At 40.9% G+C, this 14,961-nt stretch overlaps 1 protein-coding gene across 5 annotated transcripts in view; it reads right to left on the bottom strand.

Annotated features, from left to right (window-relative positions):
• Positions 1-808: 808 nt before the first annotated feature.
• The window catches only part of casc3 (casc3 exon junction complex subunit), a 30,783-nt gene continuing 16,630 nt past the window's right edge, over positions 809-14,961 (bottom strand). For 2 of the 5 annotated variants that reach the window (XM_070864288.1, XM_070864290.1), the window contains 6 exons: positions 11,675-11,736; positions 10,731-10,923; positions 9,943-10,041; positions 8,649-8,854; positions 7,759-7,921; positions 4,669-6,950 (listed from right to left, as the gene is read on the bottom strand). In XM_070864288.1, the coding sequence (XP_070720389.1) occupies positions 6,937-6,950; positions 7,759-7,921; positions 8,649-8,854; positions 9,943-10,041; positions 10,731-10,923; positions 11,675-11,736 (737 nt within the window). In that variant the 3' untranslated portion in view covers positions 4,669-6,936. Of the gene's footprint in view, positions 1,232-4,667; positions 6,951-7,758; positions 7,922-8,648; positions 8,855-9,942; positions 10,042-10,730; positions 10,924-11,674; positions 11,737-14,961 lie in introns of those variants that run through there. The other 3 variants (XR_011588214.1, XM_070864289.1, XM_070864291.1) reach the window with 3 other exon arrangements.

The following is a 14,961-nucleotide window of genomic DNA, read 5'->3' as shown; positions in this document are numbered from 1 at the left end:
ATCCCAGGAATTATATGTTTTGCAGAATTATAAAGTCAAAGATGCTTTACAATGGAGAGAAGGAGACTGGCATCAGACAAAGTATCAGATCTTGGCAGTAGGTCTCTTCTACCTGACAACAGAACCATGGAGCAGGAGGGTCACAATAAAGATGGCTATTAAAAATTAGATCAAAAATGTAAGAAACAAAAAAATCCTTTGTATGGAAGATGAGACCCGAGTCATCTTAAGTATTGAACTGTGAATAAGGTATCTCACTATCTGTACCAAGTCTAAACTCAAATGCTGAAATCTGTTTGAGAAATTGGTTAGCCTCTTAAACCTCTCTCAACTCTTGACAATTTCTCCAGTCCACAAACCCCCATCCAGTCTTGTCCCATGGATGGCAGTCATCTTTCAATACGAGAGAAGTACACACACTAGCAGAAGTGGTAACCTTGGCCAATGTTCTCCTTGCTAACCCAGGGTGTATAGACAGTTGTAATGCCTCTACCACTGGCCTGACAAGATCAGCTAACTTAGCACAGACAGGCGATTGAACCTATGGATGGTTCAGAGAAAATAAAGGCATTTTATAGCTTGCCAATAAATCAAGACTGCTCACGATGAATCTTGTAACTGCATCCTGCAGCTTTGTATTTGCTAGTTTTGAAAATACAATCATTGATATTTCTGCTATACAGAAGGTGGAATATCAAAATCCATACAAGGCACACATAGCCTGGATCGCTGAGTTTATCCTAGGAGTATTTAAATTTACAAAGGACAAACTCAATGTATTTAAAATTGAAATTGATACAGAAAAAATGCAAATATCTTGCAGTTGTTTTTATAATTGGTGATATTAAAAATGTGATTTCTTACGCGATTGGAGGGAGACCCAGTGAATGAGAAAACAAAGAACTCGTATTTAATGCAGAGAACCAGGCTTTAACTCTCCCGGCATTCTCTATAAATGCGGGCCTGTATTGAAGGTTACTGTCTGGGAAACAAAGCAAATATTCAGTTATAAGTTTTCAGACTAAAATACATCCAATTAAGAACATATGCATTACTATTGTGCCCGTGACAGTCTCAATAGGAAAAACAGCATCAACACGATAGGTAATTTTTTCACGTGTGTTTTCACAGGAGCACCAGTGTCTTTCTGCATTATGTAGTGCCAGCCAATATCAGCAGGTGACTGCAGTAGATACTCCCAACGGATCATGTTGCCCAAACCAGACACAATCTACGGAAAATGGTAGAAATGCAGATTAGATTGAGTGAGAAGTGTCATACTCTAAGCTTTCCTTCAAACGCTAATAGTCTTGCTGTGCATTTCTGTCAAATTTAAGTTTCCAGTAATTGGGATTTTCCTTTTTAATCTGTAAATTGAGTACTCCATGCAGACAGAATCTCACTAATGGTTTATGCCTCTTCGAACTGCTCTCTAGGTACAGAACAGTGAGGTTTACTAGCTGTAATGCTCACTGGATTTAACCCCATCATCCTGTGGACATTTGACTTGGCAACATGCAAAATCCAAAGTGAAACCTTCCCACTTGGAATTCAAAAATCACCAAACATACAAACACACGGGCAAGCACAGCAGGTGGGGATAATGTGGAATCCAGTGATGCTCTACAGTTGACCAATAGCCTTTCACACATCTTTGGAACTCTACCTCAGCATGAGTTATTGCGTTAAGACCATAGTCAGAGCCCAGTGACATGAACAACTTGTATTTATTTGTATAGTGTCTTTAATGTAGAAAAACATCCCAAGGTGCTTCACAGAGGTACTATAAGGCAATAGATTTGACACCGAGCCACACAAGAAGAAATTAGGGCAGGTGACCAAAAGTTTGGTCAAAGAGGTAGGTTTTTAAGGAGCGTCTTAAAAGGAGAGATTGCGAGGCAGAGAGGTTTGGCAGGGAATTCCAGAGCTTAGGACCAAGGCAATAGAAGACACGGTCACCAATGGTTGAGTAATCATAATCAGGGATGCTCAAATTGGGCATAGTTAGAAGCAGATAAGATTCCGAGAAGCATTTTTGTTTTAAAACCATGATTCCATTGAACTGTATCAATGACCCTGCTTCTTTCATAACAAGCAATAATTATCTTGTAATCTTTTTGGCTTCAAGTGTTTGTTTACTAACTTCCCTTGATCAGATAGCACCCAAAGCTTTCATAAATCATTCCTGCGCACTTTGATTGTTTTGTAACTGTAGGTGGGAGGATTACTGAAATATGAGCTCCAATCGATGTGTCTCAGTCATACACAAGGAATTTGCAGACCAATTAAACCGAAGCTAACTACATGTGTGATAAATTTTTGGTCAAGGAGCAGCTTGGCACTTCCTAGGGAAACTCACTGCGTGACAAATCCTGCAGCTTTAACACAAGAACATAAGAATTAGGAGCAGGAGTAGGCCATAGGGCCCCTCGAGCCTGCTTCACCATTCAGTAAGATCATGATCTACGACCTCAAATCCACTTTGCCGCTCCATCCCCATATCCCTTGATTCCCTTAGAGTCCAAAAATCTATCTCAGCCTTGAATATGCTCAATGACTGAGCATCCACAGCCCTTTGGGGCAGAGAATATCAAAGATTCACATGCTTATATGCTTATCACAGGTAGCTTGACTTGCTGTACAATTTTAAGTTCTGGAGGCAGTGAAAGGGACAGTTTTAAGCAGGATTTAGCAATGACACATTAATGATATAGGGCGTCTCAAAATAAAGCTCAGCACAACTACCAGTTCATATAAGAATTAGGAGCAAGAGTAGGCCATTTGCCCCTCGAGCCTACTCCCCCAATATATACTGTATGTGTTTTGTAGGTTTAGACCTGTTAACAGACACAAACACCTCACATACACATCATTCTGTCACTCAATAGACACTATTTATTTCTAAGCATTTATTTTTGAAACAGTACTCTAAAACTGTCTGGTCATAAAATCTGACCAATTGTTGTCATACACAAAATAACATGGTCCCCACTTTCTTCACAAGTGGTTTAGTAGTCCTGTTAACAGCGCTTGGGAGTTGTATTCTGATTGTAGGTCTCCCTATATTGAAAAAGGTCTACTACTGCAAAAGCCACTGGCCCAAATCCCACCATTGCCATTGGCTCTGCTCGAAAAACGTTACTGCAAGATTTTGGACAAACCAACGTTAACTGAAACTGTTCTGTCCTACAATAAAATACATTTTATTACTTGAACAAAACCTTCAACAGGACATGTAACTTTATGTTAATGGTCTGTGCCTGAATTCAGGTTTGTACTTTAATTTCTTCCTTTAGCTCTTCCTTTGTGTACATGTGAAAGATTTTTTGAAGGCACAACATTCCTTAAAGAGGGTTGGAGGCAATAGAAAAAAAAAATATGTACCACCACTCTGGGACTTCATTTCTGGGTCGCAAGTCAGCCATGACCTCATCTCCCATACACAAGTTAACCGTACTTCAAATTTAACAAAAACAAGTTTGAAGACCTATCCAAAAGGCTCCTGTGCCCCTATCCTTGGTTCAAGGGCCAAATACCTAAGGATTACAGTTCCTGAAGGCCACACTCAGGAATATTTCAGCATGGCGCACCATAGTGATGAGGTGTATGGCTGCACCTGCAGCTCTCCACATGATGAGTTTCCAATTTCAACTGTGTCATACTGGCAGTGTCCCATAGGAAGGGAGCAAAAATCATGGGATCAATTCTTCTATTAAACAGAATGAATTGTTCTACTTTCTTGATGAATGTTAAAATTGAAGAAGTCCTCTTGCCTTCTTTGCTGATGAGAGCAAACGGCAACATAATCTAAACTCATAACATCTCACAGCGCGGCAGGTCGTGAATGAAGATCTGAAGAATGGTTAGCATGTTGAGGGACAGTGGCTGCAAGTAGAGTCTGGTTTCTCTCGAATACCAGAACCATACAGCTAATTTGCTTCGCTCCTCCCTTGAAGGTGCCGATACTTACTGGGATACAGTACCAGTCAGCAACTGCTCTCCATTACCTTGCCATTCTTCATGAATGAGAATATATTCAAGAGAATACAGCGCAGAATCACCAGAATACCAGGGCTTAGAGGATTTAATAAAAAGGGGACAGGCTATATAATCGTGGCTCGTATTCTCGAGTTCAGAAAGTTAAGGGATGATCTAATTGAGGCGTTTAAAATGGTAAAAATATTCAGTAGGTAGATACAGATAAGCTATTTCTTCTGGTGGGGCAATCCAGAAGATGGGTGCATAATCTTACTAGGTATTAAGGAGTGATGTCACGAAGCACTTCACACAAGGGGTAATCTCCACCAAAACATTCTGGATGTTGGGTCAATTGAAATTCTCAAGACGGAGAACAGATTTTTACGAGGCAAGAGTATCAAGGAATATGGATCAAAGGCGGCAAATAGAGTTGAGGTTCAGATCAGCCATGAGCTAACTGAATGGTATAACAGGCTCAAGAGACTGAATGGCCTACTCCTGTTCCTATGTCCCTAGCACTGGCAGGCTATTAACAGTAGACGACTTCACAGCAGAGCCAGATTCTGCCATCCACATACATGCACTTCCAGCAGGGGTAATCAAAAGTGGGTAATCCTCCAGGTTTTTGTTCCACTCTGTAGTCAATTGCCGCCACAGATGATATCAGTTAATTCAGCAGCAAGTGGGAAACTGGACCCGAGATCTTTTGGTCTGCATGGCTCACTAGAGGGCGCCTTTACTCACCAGGTCATTAGGAAAGCTAATCCGTGTTTCTAGCATGCTTACGGGCAAGATTGTGTGATCCTCAGCAGCAGGGCTCCCCACCAGTTCCTGGGCTCAGAATTGCATTATGTAAAGGAAATGCTAGGCGTCAGTCGAGCACATCATCTGCAGCGGGAAAGTAGTCGGTAACCAAGTAACCCTGAGGCACTGCTGTATCTGGCTTAAGAGCAAAGATGCCTAGTTGATACAGGCACAGAGTTGACCTGAGAAACCTGAAAGACTGGACTGTCACTTTGGTAAAACAAGCTCCAGTGTAAGAACTTTAATTTTTTTACACACTTTATTAAAACTGTGTCCACCAAATGGCAACAAAAATATTGATTACAAATCTCCATTTCTAAGAAGATTAAAAACTAGCCATCACAGTGTTCTGGGGTCTAGATTAGTGTCACAACTGATATGTGGAATTGACAAATACATTTAAATTTTTTTTAAGGCAAAAAATGAAAAAAAAAAACTTTATTACATTTAAATGTAACATTTAGAAAAGTGTTTACACTCTGCAATACTTGACATATTTCTTTTAAACTAGAAAAATGCCTGTTACAAAGGAATAATTACACACTTATTAGTCAGCATTCAACATATAAACAGTCTGTCTAAAGCAGCCTAACAGGTACAGGCTAGACAGACCCCAGGGATAGTGGACACATTAATCCAGGTTAACAGTGACAATGTTCAGGTCTGTAAACAACAAAGAAACATACAGGCCTGTGGCCTGGTAATTGCAGTGACAACACCTATTTTAGCCACTAGAGCCTCCTGGTAAGCAATGACATATAAATGGTAGCAAGCTCCCATGGCAGAATGGATAATGTAACACTACAATTCACTACTCATAATCCTCATTCATTAAACTTACACCAATAATCTTCCGTCTTGACCTAAAAAACAGGTTGAAAAATCATTGGTCAATGGAACTTTCAACACCTAGAACTGCCTTGCCTTTCTCTGCAATGTTATTTTGCGCACATTTCCATTTGCTGTATCAATGGTCACATTGCCTCAAACCAACAAGTCAAGGATAAACCCAAGTAAAGTGCTCTTACACAGCATGAATGCGACTATATAGATGAGTTGACGCACGGAGATGCATTCACATGGTCATGTCAGCTCTATCCTGTACAGCGAATACACAATGTATTATTTATAGAACAGATCAAGATTTCAGGTTGGTTTTGTAATTACAATTGGGATAAAAGTCATCGAGTCATCTATCCCTCAGTGGTGGCAGATGGTATTCAGAAACTGAAACACAATCCGATTTGCAATAGCACAAGCCAACTGCACTTCACCAGCTTGTACTCACTCGCTCATTGTTTTTCTTTTGCATGAAAAAATATTTTTTCTTTCAAAAGTTAATACATCATAAAAGTAAAATTAATTTCAATGGAGGCAACAGGTTTTTGATTTTTAAAAAAAGACCATGCAGCAAGGTGTATAATATGGCAGTATGGCCGTGGCATCCGACTTGGGGAAAGGGGAGGGTGTCGAGTGAATTAAAAACAAAATTAAGCAAGAGAGAAATAGATTTCTGAACTAATATTCTACCTGCAGGTGCAATTTAAAGGTCAGGCTTAAACCTAAACTGTACATACACTGTATCTGCCTACGTTGCTCCTCTCCTTGTAAAAGACAAAATCAGTTAATTGCCTCCCCATATTAGGTATATGACCATACCCTGGGCAAAATAAACTTTTGAATTATATATTGGTAAGTGTGTACTAGAAGGATCAGAAACAGAAGGCAAGAGCAGACTGGCCCACAAATCAATCAACATCAAGGTTCAGTGGTTGGGAGATTATTGCTGTACTCTTTTGGAACTACCAAGTTGCACTTGATCACATGGGACTCAAACTTAAAATCAAACCTTGGTGGAACTGACTGCTGGTTTACCGCAATGTCACTATTCACACAGTAACAGAAAGCTGTTCAAGAGCCAAAAGGGGTCAATTGTGTGCATTGCCATGCTGTGTCAAAGACTGCCTGATAAGTCCTGCAGCCAGAGTTAAATGGCGGTTGTGAACATTAGCAACATAACACCATGGAGTCTGCAGGGCATTCAACGCCATGAACAGAGGACTCAGATTATCAGTCAAGTTTTGTCCACTTCTCCGTGGATTCTTTTCGATAAACTTCTCGTGTTACTAAACTTCAGTCCTTTCTTTCTGCTTGTCATTTCGGCTGTCCTGGAAAAAAATTGGGAGAACTTCAGAACACAACAAACTGGAACAACGTCTTTTAAAATGTCTTTAAAAAAAAAAATCAAATGCCCAAATTATATTTCTTTCAATTTTAATGAAAGTCATTTGATTATATTTAGCATGAGCATTCTGGGACAGTACAACTAGCCTCAAGGTCTGTGGGCTAGGGAGAAGAAAAATCATCCTGGGCTTCTACTCCTGATCACGATCCAGTGACCATTACTGGAAGCTGTACATGTGCATTCCAGAGAAACAAATCACAGTGTCCTCACTTGATTGGTATCAAAGGACACCTAGACTGTATAGCTCAGTACCATACCAGATAGTGCATTGGCACACAGTCATGAGGAAACCCTTAATGTAGTTTTGTTTTATATGAACATTTTGAAAACTCTGTACAGAACATTCCTTAAAAAACACAAAATTATTTGTACACACAATTTATAAATCTTTATCTTAAAAAAAAAAAGTGGAAGAGGGAGAAAGAGATGGAGGGAGCAAGAGAGACAGGAAAAGAGATGGAGGGAGCAAGAGAGAAGGGTAGAGAGAGAGAGAAGAAATTAATCAGCTAGTTAAAGAACAGCACAGGCAACTTGGGAGGGCAAAGAGAACAGAATGAAGAGTGAATTTTGCGGGGGGGGGGCCAGGATGCTGAAGAGCACTTAAAAAGGAAATATCGGAATGGGGCGAGGAGAGAAACTTAACGAGACGCAAGATATTATGAGGATACACAGATTTATACAAGTTATCTTCATATCAACATAGTATTTTGCAGCTTCAGATGGTGTTGTACCTAAGCTGCATGGAAACCAGATGACGGATGTATCAAGTACCTCGGGTGGCGGCGGTTTAACAGTAACAGGCTGCGATTGTCTCCGCGGAGGTGATGGCTTTGGCAGGGCCTGCTGCTGTACAGTGTTGTAGTATGTGACTCCACCAAAGACCTGAGACTGGGCCTGACCACATACAACAAACTGTTAATATCAGAAATTTCCTATCGCCAATGACAAATAGGATGTGCAACATCAAACATAAAATACCTTTCTACTTTTCAAGAAGCTGCTTTTCTCATTGGCTTGTCACTATTTTTGCGGTGGGTGAAATAAGGCAGAATAATAGCTTACAAAGTGCAACAAGAGCCTCAAAATTAGAACTGGTTTAACGCCGACAGTAAATATATGCAGCAAAGACAACTTGGTGCCAATTATGTTACCGTTGCACACCCAGGAAAGTTGTGTGCAAAAGGCAAGAAAGCTTTAGCGGCCTAATTTTTACAATCGTTGTGGGAGTGTAAATGTATTTTCTGAAGAATTATAACACTAATAAAGAAAAACAAAACATTTGCATTTATATAGCATCTTAACGTGTCTCACAGGATGCCCCAAAATGGTCTAAATCCATTGATTTTATTTTTTGAAGTGCAGTCACTAATGCATTGTGGCAAGAATGAAATTTGCTTATGCACCAGTCTGGTTTGAAAATATTGATGTTGCAGACATTGGCAATGCTTAAAAGTAAAAGCAGCAAAAATGTTTGTCTTTTTTAAAAAACTGTTGGATTTGCTCCAAAGAAGTATTCAGGTTTCTGCTCTTATGATAAAACTTCCCACATTAATAATCGAAGGACCACATGTTTCGATCTATAAACTCTTACATACTAACCATTTCCTGCAGGTGTTCTCACCTGAGTGGTTGGATAAATGTGAGGTGGGAGGCCCCCAGTTGTGTATGGATAACTGGGGTTTCCATAGTTTATCATGCCTGGTGTGAAGAAGGGAGGGGGCAGCACCTGAGGTGGAGGTGGTTGTCCAGCTGGCATTGGGACTTGCGGAGCATAAAGAGCAGGGTTGGTTAGGTGGCCGGGCGACTGGTGGTGATTAAAACCTGGAACTGAATGATCGGCAGGGTTAGATAAAGGAACAAGCACAAGGTAATTCACAAGGCAAAAAAGCACTATAATATGGGATGCTATGGGAGCACAGAGAAGTTAAAAAAACAACCAACAGGAGGGCAGCATGTTGTAGGAACAAGCTCCCTGCACTTCACCGTTGACCTGAAAAAGATAAGATTACGCATCCAGCACTTCTAAGTCATCTTCCAATTCCACAATGCTCAATGAACGTAGAATGGCTCCAATATGATCATCGTGCATTGTTAAGTACAAGGGGCACTAATTCCTCTCTTTCCTGACTGGCCGGATGAAATGTCTCCTTTCCCAGCTGGTTACAAGACTCCTTTATGAAATGAGTTTGAGCAGTCACAAGCTACTTCTCGGAGGGCGTCGACTCACAGCACACATCTGCCCTGAATTCTAAACTGGCATAAAACTGACAGCCACTTTCCAAAATGCCACAACGAGCAGGAAACTGAAATAATCTGGTGCTTTATCACGTTTGAGGTTGGAGCCAAGGCTCATCGCTGAGGCAATGTAGCAAGAGTTTTACTCTACAGCTAACTATGCAATGCTTGACCTCAGAACAGTGATTTTATGCTGAAACCATGCCTGAAATGAGAAACTATTCCATTCTCCAGCGCTAATACCTTTACAGGTACATTTTGCATTATGTATTGATGTGGAGGTGAATAAAAAAAACAAAAGAATGGTTAGGCCACCATAATTTGAGGTAGGTGACACTGACCTCAACAGTTAAAATAATAAGTTAAAATAAGATCTCTGAAACACTGTTAATGGCTATGCATAGTATCTAATTCAGTTCCCTCACACAATCAGGCTCAATATCTCGCTCAAGCCAGTTTCATCTAACAATATAATCAACAAATTCTAAAAGGTAAAAAGTGTTTAATCAAGAAAAAATTCAGTCGATGGTGACTCTTGAAGTAGTCAAACATGAATCCAAACCAGATCGTCTATCTTCATGGGTTTTCGATTAAGACTCTTCTCTCTCTCTCTCTCTTCCCCCCTATGACTATATCTGAATGATAGTCAATCTTCCATTCTTGTTTCAAGAGTAATATACCTGGATGAGGAAGGTGCATATCTGGCTGGACGATCATGCCTTGCGGTGGCAGAGGAGCTGGGCTTTCATTGTGGGTATATATTGGTCCTTGAAATTGTACTGCAAACAGAAAGCACAGTTTAGATTATGCTGACAGGTCACAGCCTCAGGAGTAGAGCATTTATAACTGCTTAAGGGTACTTATATCATTCACAATAAATTGCTGTAAGGTTCATTTTTCAGGAGTATTGCATGAGCATAACATTTCAATCCTTCAAAATCTGCTTTTCATGTTTATTGCGTCACAACTGCTTAAATAAAATGTTTGTGAAAAAATAATTATCCTCAAGTTATTCATAAGTATAAGATTATATTTCCCAAGGAAAACAATTTACTCTTCAAATTGTTGCGTCCCCTCTCCGACTTTAAGTGTGCGTCCATAATATACAATAGGGTGAGCTTGCGTGTGTGTAGAAACTTCAAAGTAATTCTCACTTATGAACTATAGCTGTGAAAGTCACATAGCAATCTTATAATTAAAAAAAGCTATTTTCAATCCAATAGAAAATATTATAGGACTCATTTTAAAACCTTACATATTTCAGTAATATTTAGTTTGGTGATAAATCCATTTAAAAGCAGGTTTTTGATTGTTCCATGTTCTGGAGAGTCAAATTATGAACTTCACAAAAATCTTACTTGAATAATCTCAGTTGGTATTTTATGATCTCAACAGTTAAGCTCATTTTAAATTGGGTTGCTCTTTGAAGACCATGTCATACAGCAAAATGAAAAACAAATCCCTTTACGTGGATCATAATAGTGTCCTTCCATGAGGCCGATGTGCATAGGTGCAGGGGCTGGAGCCGGGGCGGGTCCGAGGGTTGGTGTAGGTGCTGGAGGAGGAGGAGGAGGAGGAGGTGGAGGAGGAGGAGGTACTGCTTCAGGTACTGGCCGCTGCCGTTGAGATGAGTAACGCTTTGCTCGTCTTCCTTGGTTATCCTGCAACACATTCAACCATTTGATGCTATTTAAGCTACATTCTCCTCACGTGAAATCAACTCAATAGAGGTGTGAAAACTGCACTCATCTACTCCGTGGAACAACAAATCATTGCGCCATCCCTTACTTTCTCCACCTGTGACAATCTGTTTTGTCACTTCCCCACCTCAGAAACCCTACATTATTTATATTGAGAGGGAGGGGGAAGAGAGGGAGAGAGGGAGTAGTAAAGAGAGAACGAGGTACAGATAGAGGAGAGACAAAGAGAAACAGAAAAAGGAGAGCCAGAGAGAGAGGCAGAAAGGGGGGCTGGTGCAGAGATACACCGAAGGGAGCCGTCGTGAGGTGCAAAAACTGATGTCCACCGTGATTTGCTCTCAGATTTTCTCTCCGCTTAATGCCAACCAAATTGACACTGTAATATATAGAAGTACACAAGCTATCTTCTTCACTTTTACATGCATACCATATAATGAAAATACACACACAATCTTTTGGACTGCCCGAAGATTTAGAGTTGTCAATGACACCACTCCTTTTAATATCTACAAGAATTCTTTAAATATTGCCCAACTCATTTCTGCTAACAAGATCATAAAAAAGCTTAGACAAAGAGTCTACAAAAAGTGTGTTCCTAGGGTATTTAACAGTCACAATGATTTTATAGCTAGTCATTCAACCTTCATGGCACAATTGTATTACTAATAGTCTAAAAATTACACTAACTGAAGACAAATGCTATTCAGCTTACCATTTCTTCAACTCGGCTATACTGAGCAGGAGCAGCACCAATGTGTAGTGAATTGGGAATTCCTGAAAGGAACACAGCAGTCAATCCCTACCTGTTATACTGCATCTAACAATTATGCATCAGTTATTTTCAGTAGCATGACTTTACTTTAACAAATAGCATTTAAAGAAAGGAGCATCAGCAGCATTCCTTTTAAAAACAGAACTCAGACCATTTGTTTTTCATTTTTTTTTTGTCAGTTGGTTGACTTTTTATTTCTATGGAGCACTTCTTAATTATCACACAATTAGCATTCCCACTGCAGTCTCTCTCCCTGGACTTGTTTTCCAGTAAAAGCAAAAGCACTTTCAGCTGTGAATTTTGTTACACTGGCATGATTGTGTTCAAGTTACACGTTCTCCCCTGCCGATATAGCATGGTTTAGAACCACTTCCTGCACTGCACCCCTTTTGGCTTGTTATAGTAAGCATCTTTCCAACATAGTAATAAATATCACTATTAAAGCATATCATAAATGTTGCTCCAGTTCATATCTGATAAATCAGATCATGTAGGAATTAAAAGGACCGATTTATATTTTTATTTAAAATCTGGTCATTTAAGTGCTCTTCCTTAAATATGCTGATGTGATGCTGTACCACGCTAACCAAGATAGGCATCAGGCTAATGGAGATGGCTTTTACCTTTATTCTTTAGCAAAAGCAAACTTGGTCTACAATCACTAAACATTGAGTCATTTTGCTCTCCCCATAACCTCTGCCTCCATTAATATGGCTCTATTTCTCAACACGGAACAGTGTATACTACCACTATTGATCAATATTGTGTTGGTTACTGTTAATATGGTAGAATTCTTTATTAAGATGGAGAGTGACGGTGTTAATTCAGAAACTAGGGTCCTGAACTTAAGGAAAGGTAACTTCGATGGTATGAGGCGTGAATTGGCTAGGATAGACTGGCAAATGATATTTAAAGGGTTGACAGTGGATCGGCAATGACAGACATTTACAGATCACATGGATGAACTTCAACAATTGTACATCCCTGTCTGGAGTAAAAATAACAAGGGGAAGGTAGCTCAACCGTGGCTAACAAGGGAAATTAGGGATAGTGTTAAATCCAAGGAAGAGGCATATAAATTAGCAAGAAAATGCAGCAAACCTGAGGACTGGGAGAAATTTAGAATTCAGCAGAGGAGGACAAAGGGTCTAATTAGGAGGGGGGAAATGAAGCTCTGCTTCCTGTCTGCCAACCAGTTCTCTTTCCATTTCTGTACATTACCCCCAATACCATGTGCTTTAATTTTGCAAAAAAGCAAAGTTAAGTTTTTATTTTTGAATTATTTTGCAGCGATTCGATAGTTACGTGGCTTGTGAATGTTTTGCGAAAAAAAAATTTGGGGGGGGGGGGGAAGAGAGGGGAGGGATTATTTATTGTTGTGAAAAGAAATGTCCGAATTTTGGAATATTTTTACAGATTTCGGATGACCCCCTCCACCGATCTGCGCGATGTCCAGATTTCGGAACATTCCAGAGTTTGGAACTCTGGATTTGGGAGGTCACACCTGTATAGTGAAGAGTGAGGAGGATAGGAATAGAGTTCAAGAGCACATAGACAGACTGGTGGAATGGGCAGACACGAGGCACATGAAGTTTAATGCAGAAAAGTGTAAAGTGATACCTTTTGGTAGGAAGAACGAGGAGAGGCAATATAAACTAAAGGGTACAATTCTAAACGGGGTGCATGAAGAGAGAGACCTGGGGGTATATGTGCACAAAGTGGCAGGGCAGGTTGAGCAAGCAGTTAAAAAAAGCATACGGGATCTTGGACTTTAGAAATAGAGGCATAGAGTACAAATGCAAGGAAGTTGTGAACCACCTTTATAAAACACTGGTTCGGCCACAACTGGAGTATTGTGTCCAATTCTGGGCACCACACTTTAGGAAGGATGTGAAGGCCTTCGAGAGGGTGCAGAAAAGATTTACAAGAACGGTTCCAGGGATGAGGGACTTCAGTTAAGTGGATAGATTGGAGAAGCTGGGGTTGTTCTCCTTAGAGCAGAGAAGATTGAGAGGAGATTTAATAGAGGTGTTCAAAATCATGCTGGGTCCAGATAGAGTAGATAGAGAAACTGTTCCCATTGGTGGAAGGGTCGAGAACCAGAGGACACAGATTGAAGGTGATTGGCAGAAGATCCAAAGGTGACAGGAGGAACAAATCTTTTTACGCAGCGAGTGGTTAGAATCTGGAATGCACTGCCTGAAAGGGTGGTAGAGGCAGATTCAATTGTGACTTTCAAAATGGAATTAGATAAGAACCTGTAGAATTGCAGGGCTATGGGGAAAGGACAGGGGATTGGGACTAGCTGAATTCCTCCCGCAGAAAGCCGGGACAGGCTCGACGGGCCGAATGGCCTCCTACTGTGCTGTAACGATTCTATGATTCATTATCACATTGTTAAGTGTGGGACCCTGCTGTGCACAAATTGGGTGCCACATTACACTTCAAAAAGTATGCCGAGGTTGTGAAAGGTGCTATATAAATGCACGTTTTTCTTTTCTGAAAAAATTGTTTGGAACATTACCCCTATAAAGAGCTTTTCATACAAAACTGTCAAGCAAAGACAGACAGTTTCTAAAAAGCAAACCCTGTCGCTCAACTGCGCTAGAGTGAAGAACACAATACAGGTGCAACGACCCTCAGGACCGAGGCTGTTCCGGATTTTGGAACGTCTTTCTGGCGTCACGAAATACCCAGGTTCAGGTATTTCCAGATTTCGGAACGCCAGAAAGTGGGGGGGGGGGGGGTGCTCGTCGATGAGTTGTTGCGAGTGTTCGCGTGGGCCCCCACCGAAGAGGACTGATCAGGCGGGGCCCGCCACCGTGGAGGAGTTCCTTGTCTGGCCAGAGGTAGTTGGGGTCGGGCAGCCAAGGTAGGTGGGTGGGTGGGAGGGAATGGGGGCCGGGCCGAGGTTGGGCTGCGCGAAGTCGGGGCGGGATGAGGTCAGTTCGCCGAGGCCGGGGGGGGGGGGGGGTTTCCAGATATCGGAACATTTTCCGGTTTCCAGATGACCCCACCACGGATCGGCCCGGTGTCCGGATTCCGGAATATTCTGGATTCTGGAACTCCGGATTTTAGACGGCGAACCCGTAACAAGCAACATGGAATGAATAGTGCAATACATGTTATATGGCTAATCGAGTGAAGCATGCACAAAGTATCTGACACTAACAATATTGGGGATAGAAAACTCCCATCACCATCCAAATAAACTATTAAAACTCAAA

The sequence above is a fragment of the Pristiophorus japonicus genome, chromosome 21, assembly GCF_044704955.1.
Source record: "Pristiophorus japonicus isolate sPriJap1 chromosome 21, sPriJap1.hap1, whole genome shotgun sequence".
Classification (NCBI taxonomy): domain Eukaryota; kingdom Metazoa; phylum Chordata; class Chondrichthyes; family Pristiophoridae; genus Pristiophorus; species Pristiophorus japonicus.
This window is presented reverse-complemented; position numbering and strand designations above follow the sequence as displayed.